Raw genomic sequence first — 27,933 nt, 5'->3', positions numbered from 1 at the left:
TTACACCAATCACATCGCGCACTGAATCCCTTCAAATGTTTAAAAAAATGTACCCCAACTTATCTTGACGACCTCTGTCTCCTGGGACAAAAGCTGAGCGAAGAATGGGGTCCAACGATCACGTGGCGGCTAGGTCCAAATTCAAAATGGCGAGCGGTGGAAACTTTCGAGAGGTTTTGCATCTCAGTGGCAAGCCCCAGGGAAACGTGATAAATTTTACTGTAGGATCAACAACGACCGTGAGGGATGAAGAAAACGCTAAGCCCCATACAGGAGGTGGATTTGCTTACCGAGAGAGTGGGAATGTAGATTCTGTCACTCGAAACCGCTACATCTTCTGGTTCGTATGGACAAGAAAATTTGAGTTTGAAACTTGTTCCTCGTGGCTGTTTGTTGTTAAGTTTTTGGAGCTAATAACAGTACTTGCTTGTTTAAACTTAGTTCGAAGTGCTCACCAAACTGTGGAAAAATAACAGCAATGTCTACATATAAATTTCGTCCACATTTTAAAGAAACTGAGGGTTATGTATTATAGGTGTACTTAGGAAACTACCTCACATTGCCATATTTGCCCACAAGCTAGTTGAAACGAAATTAAGTAGATATTTGTGCATTCGATTTCCTAAATTTTTTTGCGAATGTTTTCATACCTAGGAGAGTCACAGATAATGTACTGGAACTATTTGAAGAATCACTTGACAACACTCTCTCAGGAAACCACCTTGAACTACAGTTTACTGATGGCATTCTTTTACCAGTGGTGTATATCTTTGAAACTCCTGCACATGTTAGCCTGTTGATTGCCACGACCAACAGTGTCCACAGGATCGTGTTTCCCCATCCAGACAGACTTCGTAGATATGTAAGTTTTTTTGCAGAAGAGTGGATGGCAGCAGCCTTGTTAACCCTTTAAACCATAAAAGTGATCAGTATCTAATTTCTCCCTACAGAAATACTGCTAAATCTTTTTAAAGGTTATGAGAATAAAGGAAATCATCACAAACCTAAGAAGCTTTGATTGTTTAACAAATTTTCCCTGTCAAAAACTAAGAAAATGTACAGAGAAGAGTGTGGAGAGAACAGATACTGATGTTAGGGATTAAAGGAATGAACTGTATCAGGTTAAGAGGTCTGTTTTTTTTTCCTGACAGAAATTTTATACTTGCATGTTTTTTGTAGTGTACTAGATGTTCTTATTCAGTAAAAGGACACTGCCTTTTTCATGCTTAAAGTAAATCTCTAGCGGTAGAAGATGCAGGGCTCGAATTTAATTTTTGGATCACTAACCCTTTGGGTTAGTAGACATCTTTTTACTAACCGAATTATAAAGTTTGGTATCCAAGCTCACAAGTTACGATATCTCAAATATTGAACATTTTGTTAATAACAACTAGGACAAATTAAAGAGCAGCTGAAATTGCATGGTTACCTTAAAAACATTGACAATTAAGCACCTATTTTAATCCTCTCTCGTTTACCATGATTATAGAACTCTGCATAATTCAATGCCGAACTGCCAGAACCTCATGAACAATATATAATTTCGAAGCGAATATTTGCAACATGGTGGATCTGATAAAGTTGTGTCCAGATCTCCACATTCGACACAAATTCGCATTCAGGGCCTTAGCGCTCGAAATGGCTGTAAAGCTCAATTCGATTCCAAAGACAGCAAGAACAAATTGTTTGAGACAGAAAACAAGCTAATGCAAGTAAATAACATATAAACCGTTCCTAATACTTATTATTTATTTGTAAAAAGGTTATTTCCATAACATAATTTAAATATGTTAGAAATTTTACTAACCATGTCAGGTTAGTTGGACATATTTTTAGTAACCAAACGTTGAAAATTACTAACCATTGGTTAATGGGTTACTGTTAATTTTGAGCCCTAAGATGGAAGATGTGTTTGAAAAGTTGGGAAACAAGAACCAAACTGTCTCAAATTTGGAAATATATGCAAGCAGCTTTAATGCTCAAATTTCCTAGAAGGCACTATTTTGGCTTGCATGACATTACCTGGTTGCCACCGTTTTCATCAGATGATAGCCTTTATTTAGTTTGCATGAACCTCAAGGTGATCATGCAGTGACAACTCTGACACATTATACAGTTCATCATGGCTAGACATACAGAATTCCAATTTAAACACAGCTGATATCTGTTTCAATATTTCCTCTCACTTGCTGGTAGTATTTCATTCGCATTTATGACCTCAAATTTTAACTTAAAGGACTAGATCTCTGATAATTAACGAAAGTGTTCACCACCACCAGAGGCTCCTAATGGAGTCACTTTTTACGCAGTAGATGCAGTTAATGGTCCATGGTTTGTCTCCAGAGGTAAGGCTGTGCTCCAAGAAAAATTGAAGGGAGCCCAGTGCTCTGAAATTGTGAAATCCAGGGTTCTCAGTATATACTTTTTATGAAAAAAAAAATAGGATTTCCAAGTTTCTGGAGGACAAAAGTAAGGTACCAGGAGCCAACGGGTGCTGCAAGAGCAATGGCTTTTATTTACTGTGATCTGCTGTATTTTACCATAGAGTTTGTGATCTTGGGCTGTGGTGTTCACCTTGCTTTAACTTTATCTTCCAGGGATTTGGTTTGTCTTACTCTGGTGAAGGAAGTCAGCAGTCAATCTTTAATGATTTTTCCAGTCATCAGCTGAGAGATCCTTCAAATTTTGGAACTTTTTCACAATCATGCGTGACTTTTGCAAGCTGGCTTTGTCAGGATGGACATTGTCTCTTTGCTTTAGCTACTACTTCGGGAATAATCCTTTTGATAAAATTGCCTCCCCCTGGGAGTGGTGGTAAGAGGAATTTCTAGCCCTTCAACACCTGTGATCAGATTTAAGTTAGTTTGGTTTTATCAACTGGATCAAGAGTCAGTGTGAATTGGCCGCAGTAGAAGTTCTAATGCTGACGTTTGGGTTATGAAATAAAATAAATAAATGAATAATAATTTAGCAATGGACATTCCACTGGGTGGCTTTTCTTGTCCACTGTTTCCAGATCTAATTGGAATTTGGATTGTTGGTTTTTGTGGAGGGAGGAAAACCGGAGGATCCGGAGAAAAACCCTCGGAGCAAGGATGAGAGCCAACAACAAACTCAACGCATATGTGACGCCAGGTACAGGAATCAAACCCGGGCCACTGTGGTGGGAGGCGAGTGCTCTCACCACTGTGCCATCCCTGCTCGCCCTTGTTTTAGAGTGAATCAGCTTTAGAATCTCTTTATGAAGGCCAATTCACATCAGCAATGCAGTTGATAAAACTAAATTACCACGTAATACTGCTACTGATGCAGCATAACAGTTTCTTCAGAAACTAACTCCCTTCATTCAGGATCAGATTCACTTGTATGTTTGTTCTAATCTTCTGACCAAGAGTAGCCCAGAAATAGACTGTTATTGTTTGCGCTGATTGATGTCTAGACAACCTGAACAAAAGTTATTGTTAGACTCAAGTGAAGTCAGATTGTCCAAACAACATCTAATGCTACTGCCAATACTCCTTTTTCATGGCTACTCACAAGTTCTGATGATCAGACCAAATTATTAACAGTTCATGTTTGGCTTCAAACCATTTATTGTAGGATCAGATATGTTTTTCTCCCCTCTACTGGCTATTCACCTCATTATAAATTAATTGTGAGAATTTGGCCTTCTGTCAAGACAACATCATCCAACCAATGAGTCTGGTTTAGTATTCTCCTAACCTGTTTGCTGGACATTGTATTAATAAACAAGTAATAAATAAATAAATAATAAATAATAATAATAAATATAATAATAAATATAATAATAAATAAATAAGTTTTGACTTTGTACTTGGGGAAATTACACACTGATCAATACTGGTTTGTATTATGATAGGTCAAGTAGAGCATTATGAATTGAAGGAAGCAGGAGTCATGCAGCGTCTTTGGTCTGGTCTGGTCCCTTCAAGCTTGCGGAGGGACACAATGGCTTCTGATGCTGCATTGAGTGTGGTAATCCATCCATATGGAAAACATATGTGTGTGTTTGCTCTGTGCCGAGATTTCAAGCTCAGGATTTGGTCCTGCCAGGTACACTGGAAAATATCACAATAGATATTTTTTTAAAGCCAGCAAACATTCCTTTGAGCATTTGCTTAATATTCGCCTCTTTGGGTTTTCAAGAATCTTTTAAAACCTCTAAACCTTTCATTCTGAAGATCCCCTTAATAATTTTCCTTTTTATCCAACTGTGCTTTGTAGGGTACAAATAACATGGGAGACGAGTACAAATATCATGTGATATTTGTACTTCAGAAATATCTGCGAAATTCACTTGCTCTGAAATAACAATTTGGCATGTTGGATAATAAATCTCTTATTAGACATTTTGTTGTGTACTGTCGCTGAGTATTTTGACTTATTGTTTGTATTTTGTCTTGCCTTACGGGCTTGTCAAAATACGGCACAACTCATAAAAACACTCAGCGATACTACACAACAAAGCGTCTAATAAGATATATTTATTATCCAACTGTGCTTTGTAGAGTACAAATAACGTGTGAGGCAACTACAAATATCACGTGATATTAATTTTTGGTACTCGAGAAATATTGTAAGAAATAGACAACTTTTTTGAGAGACATGTTTTGGCATGCTTATGCCATCTTCAATCAATGAGTAACAGAACATGAGTAATTCTATAACAAATGAATAAAGGCTGATAGTTTCGAAAGAAACTGTTGGGGGTTGCGTCGGTGGGAGTAACGAAATGATTTGGATATATCAACAAAGTTGAAATGGTAAATTGGCCACCATAACGATTACAAAAGCTGACGTTTCGAGCGTTAGCCCTTCGTCGGAGCGAAGGGCTAACGCTCGAAACGTCAGCTTTTGTAATCGTTACAGTGGCCAATTTACCATTTCAACTTTGTTGATATATCCAAGTTAATTGTATAACAGATAAGTAGATGAATAAAATATTTACAGTATGATGTAATACAAACGTGGGTACTAATTACAAAGTGACACCAAACATCAAAGGTGTCACATTGTAATTAGTACCCACTTTTTTATTACATCATACTGTAAATATTTTATTCATCTACTTGTCTGTTATGTAATTACTCATGTTCTGTTACTCATTGATTGAAGATGGCATAAGCATGCCGAAACATGACTCTCAAAAAAGTTGTCTATTTCTTACAATATTTATCATACTTGTTACTACTACGGCTCCAGAAATACCCGTGAAATTCTCTCACACTGAAATAATAGTTTGGTGTGTAAGATAATAAATCTCCTATAAAACATTTTGTCGAGTATAGTATTGCTGAGTATTTTTACTTGTTGTTTGTATTTTGACTCGCCCTATGGGCTTGTCAAAATACCATACAACTAATAAAATACTCAGCAATACTACACAAGAAAATGTTTAATAAGATATATTTATTGTCTGCTATACAACTCCTGTGATGTTAGCTCAGAGAATCTGGTATTGGATCAACTAAGAATCCCTTAAATTGATATTTTTCTTGATTTTAATCACTTGTTTACTTGATATTTTAGTGATACTTAAGAAGTGATTCTCTCTCGGTCAGTCCAATACCCAGGGAGTATTTTAACATTGTTTCTCTAGGTTTCTGCCCAGTACAGAATGCGGCATTTTAACTTTTTATTGTTGCTGTCACCTTTTTTTTTAGTGAATAGATATCACGAAGAACAGGGTTAACTTTGATTTTTCTCTACTAGACTCAATCATGCATTTATGTCAAAGATCTTCTGGAGGATATTCGTGATGATATGGATGCTCAAAACTTTCCAGGTGGATCTATTTTTTAAAGTTACTTATTTTTGTTTAAAGCTTTGTTGCTTCTTTTATCTTTTTTTAATGATTCTGCAGTGGAGGTCAGGTTGAAGTAGTCAGTCAGCCTGATGTTGGTGATATTTTTGTGAGAGGATGAAATCTATGTTAGCAGGAGTCAAATTTTTATTCACTTCACGTAATGCTAAAATAACATGAATTTTTTTTCTCCACAGCTTCAGGCCATTTACTCCGGAAAGTGGTAGATCCATCAAGTGGTAAACTTTGTCTTGGTCTATTTTTAAACCTTACATACAACACACAGGTGAGTGGACAGATGCAAATGGAGAGGAAGGGAGGGAAAAGGAGAGGGGTGGGGGAAGGGGGAGAAGGTGGGGAAGGTAGGGGGAAGGGGGAGGGTGTGGGGAAGGCAGGGGGAAGGGGGAGTGAAAAGGAGAGGGGTGAGGGAAGGGGGAGGAGGGTGTGGGGAAGGCAGGGGGGGAAGGAGGAAAAGTGAGAGAAGCTACCAGTATAATACTGCCACTCAGTGATGGCGCAAACCTTCCCTTGACAAATTATCACATAAACCTCTTGAAAACTATTGCCGTTCAGTCTTATGAATTTAAAAGTTTAATGAATTACACTTGACCACTAACTTTATCAGCCCCAAGATCTCTTTTAGTGATTCTCTTTACTGTCTACTATACATTGCTTTGAATAAATTTAGTTCTGAGAATTAAGTATTAGATTGAATATTATCCTCCTTATTGATGTTTTTGTATATTCTCATTACTTGTCTGCTTGCTATTGTATTGATATTTCAAGGAGAAAGTATGTCTTGGTCACTGCTGCGGGCTGTGGAGGGGCTAATAAACAAAAGAACAACAACATGTTAATGTCACAATAATTTATTGAGACTAATGTTTACTTTTAGTGAACACAAGCCAACAATTTTGCGGGTACATTTGATTCCTGATAACTTAAACCCTCGATAACTTGAACCTCTTGTTAACTTGTAGCAGTTCTCTATATATTCATATCCTCAATAACTCGAACCATGTGAAACCATTGTCTGTTCTTTGCTTTGAAAACTGTAAAGTTTGAATTACCACGAATTTAATACAGCCTTAATACTTTTAATATCCAGCTGCTTTGCTTTGTTTTGTTTCATGTTATGTTATGATCTGATTCCTACCGTGATTTAATTTAATGTTCCATTTTCACTTGACTTATTTATAATTAAATTTGATTAAAATGTATAGCTGTATGAATAGAAAAACTGTAAACACTTTTCCCTCATTTCTGGTCCTTTACTTCTTGCTAACTCAGACTTCCAATTACTCAAACCTTTTTCAATTTCCCTTTAAGGTTCGAGTTATCTGGAGTTAATAAGTTTGCACAGAAATGATTAACTATGTAATACTACATAGTTCGCTCAGACGAAGGGCTCCGACGAAGGGCTAACGCTCGAAACATCAGCTTTTGTAATCGTTATGGTGGCCAATTTACCATTTCAACTTTGTTGATATATCCAAATTATTATGTAATACTACCACAGTTATTAAAACATTCGATTGACAACTGTTATCAATATAACACAATTTGTATTTATGGTTTTAGTTCTGTGTGTATGAGGTTGTGCCGTCTTCAAAGGATGAACCAAGCTTGTCTGCACTTTCATTCTCGTACTTCCCAAAGGTAAAATCACAAAACTGACTCATCATGTGAGGGGAAAGAGTGGCGGACTGGTTATGGCACTGGTATTAAATTTTGTTGGCCCTTAACCCTGCTACTCGCTGAATTTGTGTTCTGTTGAGTTCAATTCCTTGGCTGTTCTTTGCATAAACTTAATTGGTCTGCTTCCTGCCAGTAGGGGCATTTAGGTCACTCTATTCACTATGTGTATTTCCAATTTGTTTAATTAATCATTTGTAAATTTTTAAATGCATTGAGACTTGTGGAACATGTCCTAGGAATTGCTATTACCCCCTCTGGAAATTCAGTAGCCTGGTGGTTTGTGTAGCAAGGATCTCTCCTGGATGCCTACTGTTTCTTATTTGTCTTCTGCCTTGAAACTTTTGGATGACCCTACTTCTGTCCTATCACTTATGGATGAATATGATTTTTGTTTTGAAAAAGGAAAATCTTGTAGACTTTGCTGTGAATTCATCGAACATCTGGACATTATGGACAGATAAAAATGGGGAAACAATGGCCTATTTCACTTCCATTGATCAGTAAGTTTATAAATTGCAATAAAGTGTGAAATGTTTGTCTGAGGAATTTTCTAATCAAATGAACTTCTTGATGATAAATCTGTCTGTTCCTGATGCCAAATGGTTTCACTCACTTTTGTAGCTTAGATGCACAAGAATGTGGTTGGAAGAGGATATTCCTTGAACCGACAGAGAATTCTGATGTCATGGTTCCACCATTTAAAGAACCAAGAGTAAGTTTTTTATTGTAGAGTTACTGGAAATCTAATGGGTCAAAGAGGAATGTAAAAAAATGAGGAACTTTAGAACATTATTGAATAGTCTGCAGAAATGTTTAACAATATGCAATAACAGAAATACACTCGGAGCATTAGCCAGGATGCGTTGTTAAATTTCAGGATGTGGAAAACTAAGTACAGTACTGTAAATCCTCTCATAAGCTCCCAGCTGAAAACATTTGGTTTAAACATTTGAAAAATTTTTCTCCTAATCTTTTAGCCTTGTATATAGAATATCATTTATTAAGCGAACATTATGGACAAGCTCCTAGATGTTTATTTATTTCAGGTACTTTGCAGGGGGGGGGGTGGCTTAGTAGAGGGGGCCTAATGCTTTAGCTTGATGTTCACTTCCACGATACAATAGGATATGATGTACAGTACTTGAATAAATTCATCATTCTTACTGACATGGAGTGTCATTTTGAATTTTTGTTTTTTGAGGGGGAGGGGTTGTTTTTTGAGCAGGGGGGCTTAGTAGGGGATGGCTTATTAGAGGGGGGGTTAATAGAGGATTAATGACATGTTTGGAAATCCAATAGGAGTTTTCTTCAAGTTCAATGTGCTGTTGGGGTGTTTTTTAAGAAATGTTTCACAATTTCAAAGAACCTTTAGGAATCTTGTCCAGAACAATTTGTAGTTAGTGTGGTACTGGTAATTATTTGTAGCATGTAAGTAAAAACTTGTGGCTTGTTAATTAATTTAACAATTTTTCTTTGTTCTTCTTATCCCTTAATACGTTATCTTATTTGTGATATTTATGGGGATTATCGCAATCTTTGACTGGCCTGCACTGATTAGCTCTCCCATTAGTGAGCCAGTCTAATGTAGCAGTGTTTGATATACAAAACAATTAAAGTTTGTTGTTATTGTTGTTGTTGTTGTATTCAATGAGAAGTTGAAAAAAAAAACCAGCTACATTATTATAGTAACATTGAAAATATCCACATTAATAGAGAGTATATTTTTTTACCTTGAATTTTATCCCATCATAATATTTGTTAAACTTTTTTTTCAGGAAGTTTTTCTTGATGAGCTCTTCTATCCTGGGAGGTTTTCAAATCATGTCATCATTAAAGCCATGCAGGTGCAGTTCTCTAAATATGATCACAAGATCCTGTGGCTGCACAGTTTCTTTTGTTGCTTTTTTTTATTTGGTTCTCTACTTCCACATAAAGTGATGATGTGATTTGTAAAGCAGATTCCTAATTATTTTGTGTTTTTTTTCCTTTTTTTTCTCTATAGATATACCGTCATTTACCAGTGTCAAACTTTATCAGTGATTTTGATGAAACAGTTTCAAGGAGTGATTTAAAACTGGCTGTTATCAACCTCATTGATTCAGAGGTTTGTATGGAAAAGAGATGCATCTAATCTTTCCTGAGATTCCATTGTTTTACTATAAAATTTAAAATTTATAATTTAAAGATTCCATTGTTTTACTATAAAATTGTGCAAAATGTTAACTAAGTGCCTGGGTACTTATTTGAGGAAGTGCAGTGAAAGTTTACCACCTATAAATTATCTATAAATTATCTATAAATTATCTATAAATTATCTATAAATTATCTATAAATTATCTATAAATTAAAGCAAATGACCTTCACTTCTTTAGATTCAGATGTCAGCTCCAGATTACGAGATGCTTCATGATGAGTTCAATGATCTTCAGCTACAGTGTTGGACAAAGTTCTACAGCTTTGTTGTACAGTACCATCAAGTTAGTATCCATCTTCCTGGTTGCTTCAAGCCACCACCATTTTGGTCACCATGTATATGCAAAGAAAAAATTTTGGAGACAAAATTTCAGCCATGATTGCCAGATTGGTGCCCTGTGTACATGGAGTTTACATACCTTTAGCGCCAAAAGAACAATGTCACTATCTGAGCAACTAAGCACCTGCCCACCCCTCCCCTAACTTAACATTTTACTTCAACTCGTTATCAGTTGAACGTTATAAGTTGTAGGGGAGCGGTAGGTGGAGAATGAACATTGTTGAAGGTATCATATTGGTTTTAGAAAGGGAATTTTGTAACTGTGTTTAACAGGGCTCGACACTAACTTTTCAACTTACTAGCCACGTGGCTAGTGACATCTAAGATGTATTTAGATGTTATGACAATTTCAGTCTGTTTACTAGCCAAACTGGCTAGTGACATCTAAGATGTTTTTAGATGTTACGACAATTTCAGTCTGTTTACTAGCCAAACTGGTTAGCGGATATTGAAAAACCACTAGCCAAGACTGAATTTCTGCTAGTCTGTGGCTAGTGGGCTACCGTTAGTGTCCAGCCCTGCTGTTAGTTTGAGACTGACTTTTGTGTACTTCAAATGAATCAACAATGAATCTGTCAAGACAGTGAAAGAATATTGTATCACTCCCAATGTATGTCTGTTAAATTTCTGTCTGAGGTGTACATAAATCTTATTAACCAAGTGTGAGGTCCGTACAAAAAAGACCGAGGGCTGATATTCTTCCAGTACGGCCCCGAGCAAGCTTGGTTAATAAGAGATTTATTATACAACTGAAGTTCAAAGGGACACAAGTGCGGTATCATTCGGGACCATTCGGGACCATTCGGGACACTGCCCTGTCCAATACTTAGATAACGTTGGACCGGCAATAGAGCATTTTGATTGGTTGATTTTAGTTATTGGCCCTCTGACTGCCTGAGTCGTGTAATAAATTACTGTTATTAATTCTTTCTTCAGGTTGGAGGTAAAGCCTTGGGTATATTCAATGACACTAAAACAGGATTAGTCTGTGTTGTGCGAAAGGTAAACTGCAATTGTTCACTCATAATAATTATATTAATTAGAGGTTTTCTTTAAAATCACCCCTGTCACTCCCAAGATCTTATAACTTTTGATTCTTCATTCTGTTTGTTATACATTTTTCATAATTTTAGCTCTGATAATTGATGTTAAATCAAAATATCCCTGGGAAATATTTTTCATTCTCTTCATTCTCTTCCTCTCAAACTTGAAATGATCTTGTAAGGAGAAACTCTTCCTTGATCAGGGGTTTGGAACAAAGAAAATAGTGAAGAAAATTATTTACAAGCACACAATTTCCTGCCACCTTTATCTGTTACAGAATTCTATGGATAGCATTTTTTTAACATTCTCATATTTTTTCATAGGAAATACTGTCGTTCCTAAGGCCATGTGACCTGTTTGAGCAACTTCATCTTTCTGTGGAACCTTTGGAAACATCAATAGTTGACACAGAGCCTCTTCTTGGTAGGTATACAGTCTTAATGTTCCAACTACAGCAGATTTGCTTTTTAACATGGAAGTGTAACTTCCTCTAACAAAATGAGTTGAAGGTCTGCACTGTATGATTTGGATTGGGCATCGATCCCTTCAATTTGTGGTCCAAATAGCAAGTGGGATTGCTGTAACCACAAGACTGACTTGGGGTACAATGTTTGACACTATTGTCCGAGTTTAGACACCTATGTCCGATTTTAGATTCCAGTGTCCTATTGTAGACACTAGTGTCTGAGTTTAGACAGCAATGTCCAATTTTCGCTCTGACAAAGGGCTAACGCTCGAAACATCAGCTTTTGTAATTGTTACGGTGGCCAATTTACCATTTCAACTTTGTTGATATATCCAAATTATTTCGTTACCCTCACCAACGCAGCCCCAAACAGTTTCTTTCAAAACTATCTGCCTTTATTCATAATTATGTCCAATTTTAGACACAAGTGTTTGATTTGAAACACAAGTGTCTGATTTTAGATACTAGTGTCCAATTGAGGACTCTATAAGTTATTCTAGGGCATTGTGATATGTTCATGATTAACCAACTTCTTGTGACAAATAAATCAGAAGACAAGAGCTCTTATAGTTGAAAGTAATATGCTTATCAGTCTTGCTTTTTTCACTATTTCTGTACTTGGCAGATAAAACCACGAAAGAATCATTCGTGGATTTGTGTAACATCATCAGAATGGTTTCAGATCAGGTGAACTAATGTTATGAGTGACTAGTATCTAATTTCTCCTTACAATATCACCCCTTAATGTAACATTAAGGTCATGAGAATATAGGAAATGATCACCAACTAAAGAAGCTCTTGATTGTTAAACAAATTCTCCTTGTCAGCACTTCAGGAAATCTATAAAGAACAGTATGGAGAATATGTATACTGATGTTAGGGTGTAAAGGATTAAATAAGGTTATTTTTTTATTAATGGTGATTCAATTAGGTGTGATCAAATTCAGCAGTCTTACAAAGCAATAACTTCGCTACAGAAAAAATTATTTCTTTCGGGAGGTCATGTGAAGTAACTTAGAGTTCTTGTTTAAAAGTGTGAGATTTTAGTTCAGTTTTTTGTTTATTGATAGGTCTTAGCTCAATGCTGTGTTTTGTACACATCAATCAAATGGTTTGCCCCTCATTGGTTTGGATTTCAAACAAATTTTAACCCTCTTACTCTGTGTATTTGATATGTAATGACTTTTCATTCTACCCAATGATTGCCAAACTTTTATGTATCTTGACCTGCAAATTTTTTTTTTTTAATTTTTTCCACCACTATTCCAATGTAGTTAACCCTTGAGCATTTGTCAGCACTTGAAAATGATGTCATGTACCAACTGAATCCAGCATTAACTGCAGATCAGATTGCTGTTTATCTTCTGACAAATATCAGGTAAGAAACTACAGTGTATTCCCCACATGAAACTTTTAATCTCCCTCTCTGATAAGCCTATTAAACCCTTCTCTAATTAGCCCCCTCTCTATTTATTCCCTTCTCTGACAAGACCCCCACCTCTTTAATCAGACCCCCTCTGAGAAACCTCTCCCTCTACTATTCCCCCTCTTTCTGGTAAGGCTTTCTCTTTACTAAACCCCCTGTGTAACAAGCCCCTACTCCAATGGGCCCCTCTCTAATAAGCTTCTTTCTTTTATACCTCCCCCCCCCTTGGATTCGCCCCCACTTATATGCACCTCTCTCTAAAAGGTCCCCTCTTTCTAATACATCCCCTCTCTAATAATCCTACTCCTGTCTTCAGCCCACTCTTATTTTCCTTTCTCTTTCATAAGCTTCTCTTTTTAGTGAACCCATCTTTATGAAGAAGACCCCTCTCCAATAAGCCCCTCTCTTGTCTCCTTTCCTATCAAAGAAAAAAAAAGCAATGAGAAATTGTATGATCCTGTGGTGCCCTTAAATTTCCTAATTGCTTACCTTTTTTTGTGGTGTACTTTGCTTAGTGACGAAGATCAAGGAGAGGCGGATACAAATGCTTTATTTCAGTTTCAACAGGAACTGGAGACCAGGTATATCCAACGAAAAAGTAGTTTTATCTAAATTAGGAAACTAGAATTGAAGCTGCTTTCTGGAAAGTTAGAATTTTTCCAAATTTAAGGGCCTGAAAAAAACAAAACCAAAAAAAAAAAATTCCAATTATTTGGGCCATGCAAGTTCTTCCTGTCCTGAGACCTGTTTCTCAAGATTTTGGTACTTAGACAGGCCTGTAAAGCTGTTCTGTTTTCTGGGGAGTTTCAAAAGTTTTGAGAATTATGCAACAAACTACCAGCTAAAGAAACAAAATGGACTGGTCAGGGAGCCAGAACCCGCTCCTCCTTTCTTTGATTCCTTCACCAGGACTTTTGAGAAAAGGCCCTTGGTAACTTGCTGGGGGGGGGGGGGAGGGCAAGTCAAGGTTTTTAGCTTGAGAAGGGCAGGGTGAGGAGGGAGGGGTGGGTGGATGTATATATATATCTGTTCAATGCTGACTAATTTGTTTTTCTGTAGTTTGCACAAGATACCAAATATCTTCCACAGTTTGGAATACCTTCTTCTGGCATTAGAAAGTGAACTCATGGAGGATGCTCCAGATGAGCAACACACTGGTGAGGTTTCACTTCAGCTTTTATTTAGCTTTTTGCTGCTAGACTTTTTCTAACTTTTGCCAGGTTCTTGATCAGTGGAAAGAAGGGAAAAATGGCAAGGTCTGGTAAGAAGTGACAATGGAGGGGGGGAGGGTGTGGGGAAAAACATCCCTCCCTCCCTCCCTCCCTTCCCTTACCAGGTTTTTTATTAAGAAATTTAGTAACATGATGACCGTGTTTTGTAATTAGTTCTTATTAACAGAGCGAGAGGTCTGTATGGGAGAATCTTGACCAAGGTTGCCAGTACAGACCAAATGCAGTGAGGTCTGTACCAGCGACCGAGGTCAAGATTCTCCTGTACAGACCGACCTAGCTCGGTTAATAAGATGTTTATTATATGGCTGTGTCTTGTATGCCAATTTTTTATATTCTTTGTACCTTTTTTTTCTAGACCGGTCTAGATGCCGGTCTAGATGGGAAAATCTAGGCTGCTTTCAGTATTGATTTCAGCCAATCAAATTCGTGAATTTAGTAGTTCCCAGTCCTTGTGAGACACAGCCATATAATAAGTGGGAAATATTCTCCACATCTTGACGCTTTGCACTTTAACATCAGTATGCATATTCTCCATACTGTTCTCCATAAATTTCCTGTAGTGCTGGCAAAGAGAATTTGATGGCAAATGAGATTACACCCTGTAGCTGTTCCATTACCACTCAGCTGAGTGATGCATTGATATGGCGAGGAGGAGACAATATCTGTCATTAATATTTTGGGTTAAATGCTTTGTCACAGGTTGGTCAGATTTCTCTCATATCATGACTGGACATCAGCTGTTCCGTGCTCCTCTAACCTGCTCTCTGCTCTCCAAGGCTGCTCACCAAATTGCTTCATCGAGAATGTCCGTCTGTAAACAGTTATTGGTGTTGCTAAGTTTGATGACCAGGCTGAGTGTCAACAAGGTACTTAACATTGATACTCTCAAACGATGTACCTTTTCCTTTCTCAATTTAACAAATGGTAAACGCCCCAGTGTACACTACTGAGTTATGGATGCACGCAGGAGGTTGCTAAGCACGGAAAAAAGCGCAAGAGTCGCGCGAGGCGATAGCTGAGAGCGACTTTAGCATATTGAGTGAGGGGTCAGAAAGGGGGCTTTTTATCCCTTTTTTGCTCCTGTCCATATCATCGTCTTGTATGTCCCCTGGTAGGAGGCAGCGTGGCCGAGTGGTCAGCGTGTCGGACTCGCAATCCAACGCTCCTGAGTTCGAGTCCCGCCCTGACTGGATTTTTTTCACAGCAGCTCCGAGTTCAAATTCTCGGCCACGCTTGTAAATAGCCAACTGGTTTGCCTCCGGCCAGTTGGGATTCTTAACAACGTTGTGTTCAATTTGAATCATTTGTTTCAGTTGTTTACTCGGCCTCACTAGCACTTTGTGTGCTGTAAACACTGCCGAGGGTAAAATAAAGTTTTTATTTTATTTAATTTTTTTTCCCTCCTCCCTCCCCCCCTCCCCCCCCTTTCAGGGATTTCAATACCTTTTTTGATATTTAAGCAGCTGCTTATGGCGCAGTTGAATGGCAGTTGTGACTGGAAAAGGGGGTGTTTGGTGAAACTCAAACACAGGAGCCTGAACAGACAGTGGTGAGAGGTCTTACAGGCAGCTGTATGTCGCCAATAACTGGCATTTGAAACGTGTGCCCCATCATTCCGTACTGTGCATGAATTATCAGAGTATAGTCTCTCGCCTTTTATTCTTCTCCTTTTCCTCATCATTGGCATATTCCCCTCTCCCCCCTCCCCTCCCCCGTCACCTCACCCTCCTCCTCATGGCCCATAACTACCCATTACATTGATTTTCTAGAGGCTTTATCAATGATTTCCTCTTTTATTTTTCCAACGTTCCCGTGTCCTTGTAGTACAGATTCTTAATTCTCTTTCCATTTCCCAGACTCCATTTCTAATGTTTTTTGTGTTCCTAAGATTGGCCTGGATGCCAGGAAAGCTGAGGATGTATCATCATTGTACATTCCTAGAACAGTTCAGCTTCTCAGGCTTTATGTTGCTCTGCATTGGATCCTGGAACAAGCTGTCACTCCCACCCCGTCAAGCTCTGTGTACGTACAACAGTTCGGCATACGTTAGGTTGTTCAGGAAGCAAAGGGTACTTTTTTCTCTCCTCAGCAATCGATTGACAATAACTGTCCACTTGACTTTGATCAGGATTTCCGCTTAGGTTGTTGAAGTGTCAGTCACTTTCACTGACAACAGTCATACTACACTCGCACTCAGGACCACACTCGCACTCAGGACCACACTCGCACTCAGGACCACACTCGCACTCAGGACCACACTCGCACTCGGGACCACACTCGCACTCGGGACCACCCTCGCACTCGGGACCACCCTCGCACTCGGGACCACCCTCGCACTCGGGACCACCCTCGCACTCGGGACCACCCTCGCACTCGGGACCACCCTCGCACTCGGGACCACCCTCGCACTCGGGACCACCCTCGCACTCGGGACCACCCTCGCACTCGGGACCACCCTCGCACTCGGGACCACCCTCGCACTCGGGACCACCCTCGCACTCGGGACCACCCTCGCACTCGGGACCACCCTCGCACTCGGGACCACCCTCGCACTCGGGACCACCCTCGCACTCGGGACCACCCTCGCACTCGGGACCACCCTCGCACTCGGGACCACCCTCGCACTCGGGACCACCCTCGCACTCGGGACCACCCTCGCACTCGGGACCACCCTCGCACTCGGGACCACCCTCGCACTCGGGACCACCCTCGCACTCGGGACCACCCTCGCACTCGGGACCACCCTCGCACTCGGGACCACCCTCGCACTCGGGACTACACTCACCCAGACAATCAGACCAACGTGATAACAATAATATTCTAATTGGTACAAAAGGGTTGACTCATTTGTCAAATTAGAGAGTAATTATGAAGAGTGCATGACTCCTGTCATTCAACTGTCACATTTTTCAACAATCCTGTCAACTTTTTTTTGTACAGAGAGTCAAACCTAAAACAGTTAGCTACTCTGGAAATTTCAGATGGATTGGAATCAAAAGCAGTCCCCGGTGAGAGCTAAAAAAATTATTACAGGGAAATGTTTTTTTTTGTTCATGATTGTTTAGTTGAGCAACTGTTAACTTTATGTGTTTTCTTTTTGTAGATGATCCATCTCTAACACTAGGGGAGCTCTTCCTTTGTGGTGTGGGGGGAACACAACTGAGAAGGCACCTGGTCCAAAAAATCAGGGCCTCACAGGAGATGTCTAATCAGGAGCCAGTCCTTCTTTGGACAGGATTTTTCAACCGGGCTGTTTACATGCTGATGGACCTAATGTATCCTAGTCACTTAACTAATCTCCCCACAATTGCCAGTTATTGGTCTTTTTTTTTTTAGCCCGGGTAACGAAAAATTCTTCAGAACCGTATTTCCGCAACTGCCATCGGGGTATTAATTTTTATCAAATGAGATGATCTTAAATGAGATTGACCCTTTTACTCCCGCAAGTGACCCATAATGAATTATCCCAGACCGTGTAAAATATCATGTCAAGCCCGAAGGTGATAAGAGCAAGGGATTATATCAATCAGGGATTGTTGCTTTATTGACCCCCCCCCCCAATTCTCACAGCTTAACCCTTTAACTTCCGGAAGTGATTAACCTGTAACTTCTCCCTTTAATTTCCATACATTATGCAGCAAACAGGTAATGAGAATACTCAAACTTATTAGGTAAAGTTGTTACCCAGGGCCGGGTTGTTCAACGGTCGGTTTTAGAAAACCCAGGGTTAGTGTAAAATTTTATTTCAGATCTGAAAGTTTTAAAAGAAAATTCACTTTAATTCCATTTTTCTACAATTTAATGATTGAATGCTCTAAAAAGAATTGAGAAAATTATCCCAAAACGGCCTTTCAACAGAGAAATATAGAAACCAGGATTAACATTTAACCCTGGGTTAGCGCTGATCGGCCTTCGAACAACTGGGCCCTGATCTAACACCAAATTCTCCTAACTAATTTACAAGGAAATGTGTAGCAGCTAGATGGGAGAATTGACAGTCAGATCTTGAGAGTCAAAGAGTCATATGTAAGGAATGTTTGGCAGCAATAAGAAGTGATAACACTTGGTATTCTCTTTCCATGGGAGCCACTTTGCCCACACTGTTAAGCTTATCCAAGATTCCATAGTATCATGTGACTGCCCACACTGTTAAGCTTATCCAAGATTCCATAGTATCATGTGACTGGAGTATTGCTACTCGTCCCCTCCCCCCTTGTCTCAAAACGCTCCGCCTTTTCTATCTGCATTTTGCATTACGTTATTTTAGCTTAACACATATCCAACCATAGCTGGCCATTAAGGGAGAGCGTCATCTTTCCAGAATTTCTCCTCTCGCGGTGTCAGTATCTTCACATTCAAGATTACGCGCATCTGATTTGCTATTGGTGTGACACCTGTCAGTCATCATGGTATTTCTTATTGGGCCAATCGTATTTGGCTTTAGGCGAAAATCACAAGGCTTTAGGCTGCTTTCTGAAGGCTGCGAAGGGGATTGGTAAGCGCGCTGTAGTAGTTGTCACTTGCTGGGTGATCAAATTAGATGATGAAGTAATCGGGGAGTATGTTGTTCTTTACTTCGCTCTGTGATTGGGACAGAAAATTCACGCCATGCTATGTAAAACCAATCGGATGCAAAATTAAAACAAATACGCCATGGGCATTCGCGTATTCTTGCGAGTCAGTTCGCTTTTTACACTTTGACTTTTCTGAGGCTTCGAGTGATATTTTCCTTTGTTCTAAATTGCCGTTGTGACTACTTTCCTTTTTGTCAACCCTTTAACTCCAATGAATGACCAGGACAGAATTTCTCCTTACAATATCAATACAATATCAAGCAGACAAGTGATGAGAATAAAGAAACATATCAATTAGATGATTATTCGTTGATCCAATACCAGATTCCCCAAACCCACATCATAAGAATTGTATAGCAGACAGTAAAGAGAATTACTAATGAGATCCTTGGGAGTGAAAGCGCTCTATGTTTTGTAGCCTGTTTAGTAATAAATCCGCTCTTGTCATCACTGTTCACTCTAAGCTTTCCTGATGTTAGGTTCAATGGATGCCTTTGTGATGAAGGTTCTTCAGAGCAATTCCACTGATATTTCGACACTGCTTGTTCTATTTTACGTAAAGGTGAGGTAGTTTAACATTCACAGGCAAACAAGGCGAAGGTCTTCATAATGAAATTCAGGCGACTCCGAGGAACAGTTAGGGACACTCTACATAACGTTCAGACGGAAACGAAACGAAAGCCTATCTTCCCAGAGGGTTACAGTGGGAATTATATCTCAAGAAATGCCATTTTACTTGTTTTTTTAAAGTCATTTTCATCGCCAAACCAATCTGGCTGCTCACCTCCATTACAGTGCTTTCTTTTACTGAGAACATCTTATCGAGGTTTAGCTCGATACAGACGTCTCAGAAACAGACTTCAGGCAAGAGTCAACAAATAACTTCAGTAGAATTGACAAATCCCAAAAGCCAGGAGTAAGCACGTCTCTGTCTGTTTCCTCTTGTTCTATTGAGTGACTGTTGTTAATTTCTCTTTGTTCCGTGTAGGTGTTAAAGCTGTTTGAGCAGTTTGATGCTCCTGACTATGTCATCCGTGTGGCTCATCTAGCGCTGGACTTTGCCTCTCCTGATGATCCCAATATTGTGAGTGGATAAGATGATAGGGGAGGAGGAGTAGGGGGTGTAAAAGATGATAGGGGAGGAGGAGTAGGAGGTGTAAAAGATGATAGGGGAGGAGTAGGGGGTGTAAAAGATGATAGGGGAGGAGGAGTAGGGGGTGTAAAAGATGATAGGGGAGGAGGAGTAGGGGGTGTAAAAGATGATAGGGGAGGAGGAGTAGGGGGTGTAAAAGATGATAGGGGAGGAGGAGTAGGGGGTGTAAAAGATGATAGGGGAGGAGGAGTAGGGGGTGTAAAAGATGATATGGGAGGAGGAGTAAGGAGTGTAAAAGATGTAGTAAGGCTGAGGCAAGAGCGCCTAGCTCAAATTGTTTCGAAAGTTGCCTTTTAACGATTTTAAATTAGAAATTAATCGTGGCTAGCATTCAGTTTAGGAGCTTCACGCGCCATCTCAAGACTTGCTCCTGGAAAACCGAGAAAGGAGAAGTTAATTATTATATATGAAAAAAAAAAAAAAAAATTTGCGAATTTTTATCTCAGTTAAACTTCATACCACAAACACTAAGCGATAAAAACTGTAGGCTTGTCACATGACTGCCAAACACAGGATGCTCAATCGACGACAACATCTGTAAATTCAGTCGCCAAAGTTGTTTCTACTCGTTGTGGCGACCAAGACGGTCGTAGTTCTGAACCTGGGCCGGTGAGAGGTAAACGACAGTTCCTCGCAACTCCGACGTAGCCATTATTTAACGCCATTCAAGGTGTTGAATAGAACGCGCTCTGTGATTTGTCGTTTCTTATGGATTATCGGAGTATAGATGCAACACTGGCGTCCGGCGGAGTCGTTTACTCTCCGCTTCAAACATGGCGCCCTATTTTAAAAAAGGTGTCCGAGTTTTTCTCACGGAAGATTTAGCAAGGGAAGGCTTTATAAGAATAAACTTAAAGCTTTTAACTTACAAGAAAACGAAATCGCACAACAGGAAAAAATACCTCGAACAATGGAGCGCTATGAGGCCACTGACTGCAATTTTTGTTCCTTATTTTTTCCTTTTACTATACAAGTACGATATGGCAAAGTGGAATATCTTTGCTAATTATGTTATCTTCCCTGAATTATTCCAGCCTGATTTGTGGTCGAACATTTTTAAGCATCATTTGGAGTTACACCACAATGACTTGGCGTATGAAGCTCTAATCTCCAATCCTGACCCTGTTAGGTAAGTCATTTTACATTTCTTTTCTTTCCTATTTTTCTTTTCTTTTTTATTCCTTTATTTTCTTATTAAGTAGTCGTTCGCAGCTTTGGCTCTCGGTCTCTTACTGTGCCGCACTACCTCTTACTGCTTCTTACTGTGAACGTCGATTTCGGGCGCTATCGCCCGCTTTTAAACGCTCCCGTCCGATTTCGGACACTTGCTTTTGATTTCATACGCTGTCGTTCGATGTTATACGCTGCTCTCTGATTACAGCACTTCCTTCCTATTTTGAACTCCATCGTCTGTTATCAAACGCTTTCGTTCGTTTTAGTTGTGAGAATGTGGAATTTGATCATCTCACCTTTGCTGACTTTGTTTTTAGGCGGCGCGTATGCCTTCATAAGCTTATGGTAACACTGTGCGAGGGAGGAAAAACTCAACAGCTTATAGAATATCCATTTGTCAACCTTCAAGATGAGGTGAATGTAAACGTTATGATAAAAGACAAACCTGCGGGACAGGTGCGGGACAGGTGCGAGCGCAAGTGCGAAAAAAGTGCGGGGAAGGTTCGAGGAAAGTGCATAGGGTGTTCGCCTCACGCTTGCCTTTGCTCGCCTGAAGAACGCGAAAATTAACCCGGCATTCCTGCAGGCTTAGTGAGAGACCGGAAACTGCCCAAGGATTTCAGCTATTACTATTTTTTCGTTGTCGTATTCTTTACCAACTGAGCTCCAGAGAGCTCGTGTGAGAGCCAGGCGTTAAACTCGGTTTAAATGATGGTTTGGTCCGATCGTCCGGGTTAGAGTAGTCGTGGACTGTTATCGGTCGTAGTGACTTACGTTTCCACAGCCCTAGCGGAAAGCATCAACAGAGGAGTTGTTTGTCAGTCGAGTGTTACAAGTCTGGTTTGTTAAAACTGATAAGTTTTTTCCCTAATGTTTTTGGCTTAAAGACTCAACTGGCGTAACTCGGTCGTGATTTTTCATTTCGATCCATTGGTGAAGTTGGGTCCTTCTGTTGGGTTTGTTTGTTATGGTAATGTCGTGTAGAAGTTGTTAGTGTGGTGCCAGTAGTTGTTGACATTTGTTGAGAGGAAACTAGTATGATCCACGGTTCACATGTGATAAGAATTCTGAATTGTGTGGGGACCAATAAAGCATCCTACTTTGAGATAACTTTTCAATAACATATTTGTATTTTGCTCTGTTTTAGTTCATCGACATCGTCGAGTCTCATGCCCGTACAGTGGACATAACTACTCACAGTTATTACGATCTACTCTACGCTTTCCACGTGTTCAGAGGAAACTACAGAAAAGGTGACATCATCAAAAGTTATCAGAACAGCCAATCAGAACAAGGGAGGGTATTATGAAAATCCAATGAAAACTCAGCGAAATGAACGTTTCAAGCGCGGGAAAACGCGAGTGTTCAGTAGGCCATTTCCGAATTACGTTTGGCCTCTTTTTCAAAACGAGGCCTGGTGCTCAACCATACGTATGAAATTTGCATGTGAATGAAAACTTATTACCATACGAAAGGATGAGCACCAGGACTCGCTTTGAAAAAGAGGCTAAAGGCAATTCGGAAATGGGCTATTAGCAGTTCGTTAAGGACCTGATTAGTCAAAATTGTGGCGCGAGGGATTTTTTTTTTTTTTTGCATCAATTAGAAGGGGTAGTGAAGTTTAACTAATGTAGTCTGGGATTTCTGTCAAGACCCTGTTAAAAAATCCGCACCATACCTTACAGAGCTGTTAATTTTTGACGATGTTTGATTAATAAGAAGTAGGTGTAGTACAGGATCGTTTGTTGTCTTCCAAAGACGAGATGACGATATACACAAATTTACAGATAAATGAAACAAATACTAGGTGAAGTGAAAAGTTGTAATTACTTTGTGATATTTGTTTTCTAGCTGGGGCAGCAATGTATGAACATGCCTTGCGTCTGGGACTAGAAGTGTCAGGGCTTGACAGTCTGCAAAAACAGGTTTGTTTCTTTGATATTTTTGCTGCAAAGCTCACCAACGACCTGTTAGCTCAACTATCACTTTACAAGGAAAGAAAAACCTGAGTGTACATTGAAAATTCCTAAACGTACCACTATGCGGACAAACATCTGTTTCCAATGAATTTTCAGGCCAAATGTTATTTAGCAGCGATGAACTCACTCCGACTGGTGGAGCCGAAAAATGCCTGGATTGTAAAACCTTTGGACAGGATAGGCAGTGATGTAAGTTAAAATTTTTACTTAAAACAGTGCCACACATCTCTTTGAATTACCGCTCAGTAGCTTTTATTCAACTGCTCACTCTGGGATATCATGGAGTTAAAACCAGTCTGTACTGGACTACATTGGTCTTTAGTTTTCATTTGAATGGTCATTCACTAGGGTTTCATCCACAGACTTAAAAGTTACAACACCCACTTAGAGAAAAACAGAATAATCGGTTTCGTCTGTTACCAATAGAGCCATTGCTCTTGTTTTTTAGAAATCAGCAGAGCCGCCCAACATGTCTCCAAAACGAAAGCAAGGAGAAGAAGGAGACATACTCTACCCAGGTCATTTTGCTAGGCCTCGGCGTAAAGTGACCGTACTGGAGATCAAGGACCTGGAGGGAGAGTACCTATTGGTTCTCGCAAGGCTACAGCTCATAAAAATGGACGCGGATCCAACACGTGCAACAGGTTTGATGCGTCAGGCACTCTGTTCTTATCTCTAATTGGTGTAGAGCTGTTACCATGGCAATTATTTGACTTAATTCTTTTTTTCTGCTTGGTCTCAGGCCCTCAGTTGTCACCTCAGGAGAGTGTAGCGTTGTTAACTCAAGCAGGCCTGTTTGACAATGCCTTCACTGTAGCTTTCCACTTCAACCTACCCAAAGAAACGATCTTCGAAGGACTTGCCTCAAGGTAGATAAGCAGTCTTCATTTAAGTTGTGTCAAAGAAGAGTCTTCCCCATAGTTTGTTATCATCTCGATAATGGGCGAGAGCTCAACGCGAGATAGACTGGGACGAGACACTGGGACGAGACAGACTGGGAAGAGACAGACTACGAGACGGCGAGTACCACAATGGTCTCGACCCAATCTCGTCTCGTTCAAATGTCAGATCTACATTTTCTTTCCCTCCTCGCTCGTTGGACGTTTCGAAGAAAAAAGAAAACGGACACCAGTGATCCGGGCAGGCTTCCAAAATGACCACTTACCTAATACTTACCACCCAAGGGACGTTTCCTGGCTGTCTCCGCTTTTTATTCTTGACTATTTTTAGAACATTCTGAAATCGAACATTTTCACTTTTCATATCACTTAGTTTTTATTGATATGTGTATATATATGATTTATTTTACTCTCTTTTATTTTTTGTTATACAAGGCCCCCGTTGATACCAGTCCTGTGGCTGGAGGGGTCACCCTGTTTCAATATCGATTGTTATTATTATTACTATTATTATTATTATTATTTGGATTCTCTTTCAAATCGATCTCTATTTCTTTGTAAACATCTCTGCACGTTTAACTTGTAACGTGACTTTTCTGTATAGGTGTGTCAAGTTATCCACCCAAGGCCATGGTTTAACACGGTGAGGAAATGACTACAGTAATGCGAATTCACACCAAGATGGAACAACAACGAAAAAAAAGGCAATTAAATGGGTGCCTTTCGGTTTTTACAATTCTCCAAATTTTCGCTTAGAGTTCAGCTAAGACGATATCAGTCGTCACGTCGTCAATCCACACTTTAAAAACTACTCGCTGATATAATTATTTTTCATCCTCACAGAAAAACCGAAGAGGACGCGTGGGACTGGCTCCTATCAAATGACCTCGGCGAGGCCCAGGTCTCCAGTTACAAAAGGTACCGCGTCAATTTACTGGTGTCCAGACCTTTGTTTTGTATCGCGTGTTTAATATTTCTTGCCTTTTGGACTGTTTGAAATAAACAATTTTTTAAGGTTATTCTTTTCGTGATTTTTTTTTTTTTTTTTTTTTTTTTTTTTGGAGTGTTGTCGACCAGGCCTGGCAGTTGTTAAAGTTGTACCTCGACAAGCTTGGTCCACGTGATGGTCACGTGTATTACAGATGTGTGACCAGTAAACTGCTGTCAGCTGGCGCTACTCTGCCCACGTGGCTTGTGAATGATTATAAGGTGAGAGGCGGACTAGACCGCATCACATGACTTAACGAGCTCAACGAAAGGGGTCAGAAGCCGCAAGAATCTGTAAGCGTTTATGTGAATGTTTGACTCGAGAAATGCGGAAAACCCTAATAAAGTTTTTTTCAGTTGCGCCATGTAACCCAACTTGGTAAGAACTTACAATTTCAGGCGGTAAAAGGAGATGTAAACGGATTTCATTGTGGCTAACAGAGCAAACATCGGCCTGACTATTTTTTAAGATCGTCTAGCCTACGTGTAGCCCCTTGGGAGGGGGGGGGAGGGTACGGCTACACGTTGGCTAAAGATTGGCCAAATTTATCCGAAAAGTCATCGGTAATACTCGGAGAAAAACTCCCCAGTTTGTCTTTTGATTTTGATTTTACCGATTAGACACTGTTGCGCTGTCAATCTGTGTTTCAGTCTTCAGGCGGCGGAAACTAAATCGATGTGATCTAGCTCTGTGTAATTCGCGGGAACTTCTGGCAAGTGGGTCGCAAAATTTCGTGAAGTCGTCTGATTTAGACAAACCTTCTAGATGAGTCCATCCTATATCAGGAGTGAGTAGTCATTGTTTTTCAATTTTTCAAAATGTTTTTATTCCAGCGCTTTAATGCCTCTGAACTGCTACGTATGTACATCAACTATGATCTTCTATTGGAGGCAGTCATGTTTGCTGTTGAGTATATCCAAGCTGTTCTTGGAAATGGCAAGGAGTACTTTGGAATGACGGTGAGTCGACCCGTGAGCTGTGCGCTTTGTAATTTTTTCTTTTGCTTGTCAAGTCTGTTTCCTTTTTACTCTGTTTTATTCCGTGCCGTTTGCCAACACGCTTCGTTTATTTGACTAACTGAGCGATTGGAATAGGCCACTTTATGGAGGTTCCATTGTATAACCTTTATATCTGTTAGCTTCGTTGATGGGACACAGCTATTCCGGCTAGGGACGATTTTTCAAGTCCTGAGGGTTTACTTTGGATGGACTTTCCACTGTATTAATACAGAAATGTTTATTTCTAGGATGCCTTACACGGCACCAGTCCCAGTGTGTGGTTGCCGTACGTTTCTCTGGATCAACTGCTGGCTCTGCTTAAAGACGTGCAACCTGGTACCGAGCTGGCTAAGGTAAGGTTCCTTAACTCTTTGACTCCCAAGAGTGACTAGCATCTAATTTCTCCTTACAATATCACCCCTGAATCACACATTAAGGTCAGGAGAATAAAGGAAACGATCATCATCTAAAGAAGCTCTTGATTGTTCAACAAATTCTCCTTGCCAGCACCTTAGGAAATGTATAGAGAACAGTATGGAGAATATGCATATTGAGGTTAGGGTGTTAAGGGTGAAGAGCGTTGTTTGGTTGAGTCCTGCACAAACAAAAGAAGAGCACTTACAAACTGGACTTTCAGAGTGAAGGAAATCATCACGTGGGTTAAGTTCAACATCTGATTAGCTAAGAGAGTGGGACGCGTTTTCCAGTTTAACAACTAATTGGCTAAGAGGTGGGACACGTTTTCCAGAACAGTCCAGAATGAAGAAGTGAAAAACCAATGCTTTCCCGTACAACTTTCAACACTCGTGTGAAAATTGTCTTCATTTATCTGTGGGGTTCGTCTGGTGAAATCATGCCTCTTTGCTCGAGAATCATGGCGAATTATTCCTTTATTGATTACAGGGACGTGATGAACTCAAAGAACAACTTCATGAATTTCACGAGAAAGTGATATCAGTGTCACGTGATCTGGTGTCTGTACAATTAAAGCGTGCTCAGCGGATGCACGCAGCAGAGTCCATTCCAATACGGTGATGACATCATGCGCCTGGATAGAGACGTTGTCTTGCGTACAAGAGACCGAAAGCGCTTTCTGATTTGCAAAGGAAAGAGAAAACTCATTGAAACCGTTACAAAGTCGATCCGGATCAAGTTGGAAGGCCCTGTTAACTTCCATTCTTTTCTTGATCGAATGTTTGTCGGAGAATTTTCTAAGTGAGGTAATTCAGTGCCCAGTAGACACGCTAGCAAATGCCAAGTCTGAATGCGTTGCTTAGCAATAGGACATATCCAAACGGGCTTCAACAGTTTCCTTAATAAGATTCAGAGTCGTAATAATACAAACATTTCATGGATTTGTTACAAGAGACTATGATCTGAGAGACCTGATCCCATATACATGTCCCTCACTTCCAGTGATGTTTTCTAAATTGAATTTTCGCACCCGGTCATATTGCGTGGTTATTTAATGGATGACGCTACTCAGCTCATTTTCTCTTGATTCGTAAGGTTCTAATCTTAGTTATAGTAGCAGAAATATAATGCTTTGGCTGTCGCCAAGATCCCAGTGCCTAGAAACATAGTACGTGAAGAGGAGCTATATTAGCACTCCAGCCCCGACGTTGACCAAAGCTGAAATCCTCTTTACGTTTGCTAATGATTGTTATGCAGACAAGTGGCAAGAAGAAAAGAAAATAACCAATTAGAAGATCTTGTATTGTTTACACTCAGTTTTTTGTAGTTTGATAGAAATGTTTGGATTTGGCTTATCAAACATGTGTGCAAGTGTGGCGTTATATCAACCAAGGACTTCTGTAAATAACCGTTTGTATTAAATGCTGTTTTGAAAAAAATAGACGCAAAAGCATCTATTTTATTATGCCATTCAAAGAGTCATTCAAAGGAGGAAGTAAATGGTGTCATTAAAAATAGAAACAAATGAAAAA

The 27,933-nt window shown here is 39.8% G+C and overlaps 1 protein-coding gene across 1 annotated transcript; it reads left to right on the top strand.

Moving 5' to 3' along the window:
• The first annotated feature begins 92 nt into the window (after positions 1–92).
• LOC111335826 (nuclear pore complex protein Nup160) lies at positions 93–27,933 on the top strand. Its single transcript, XM_022941826.2, has 38 exons — positions 93–340; positions 655–862; positions 2,598–2,814; positions 3,881–4,074; positions 5,734–5,806; positions 6,022–6,110; positions 7,406–7,483; positions 7,925–8,022; positions 8,144–8,234; positions 9,298–9,366; positions 9,525–9,626; positions 9,895–9,999; positions 10,992–11,057; positions 11,423–11,522; positions 12,191–12,252; positions 12,840–12,943; positions 13,507–13,572; positions 14,051–14,148; positions 14,923–15,089; positions 16,112–16,245; positions 17,164–17,231; positions 17,327–17,498; positions 18,513–18,718; positions 19,277–19,359; positions 19,786–19,881; positions 20,985–21,079; positions 21,441–21,537; positions 22,271–22,376; positions 22,975–23,048; positions 23,199–23,291; positions 23,551–23,746; positions 23,845–23,971; positions 24,606–24,644; positions 24,845–24,919; positions 25,066–25,210; positions 25,823–25,948; positions 26,236–26,340; positions 26,891–27,933. The coding sequence occupies exons 1-38, from the start codon at positions 105–107 to the stop codon at positions 27,020–27,022; spliced, it is 4,392 nt and encodes a 1,463-aa protein (XP_022797561.2). The 5' UTR covers positions 93–104; the 3' UTR covers positions 27,023–27,933.

Source organism: Stylophora pistillata, chromosome 14 (genome assembly GCF_964205215.1).
Source record: "Stylophora pistillata chromosome 14, jaStyPist1.2, whole genome shotgun sequence".
Classification (NCBI taxonomy): domain Eukaryota; kingdom Metazoa; phylum Cnidaria; class Anthozoa; order Scleractinia; family Pocilloporidae; genus Stylophora; species Stylophora pistillata.
Note: the sequence above shows the minus strand (reverse complement) of the source record. Positions and strands in the feature narration are given on the sequence as shown.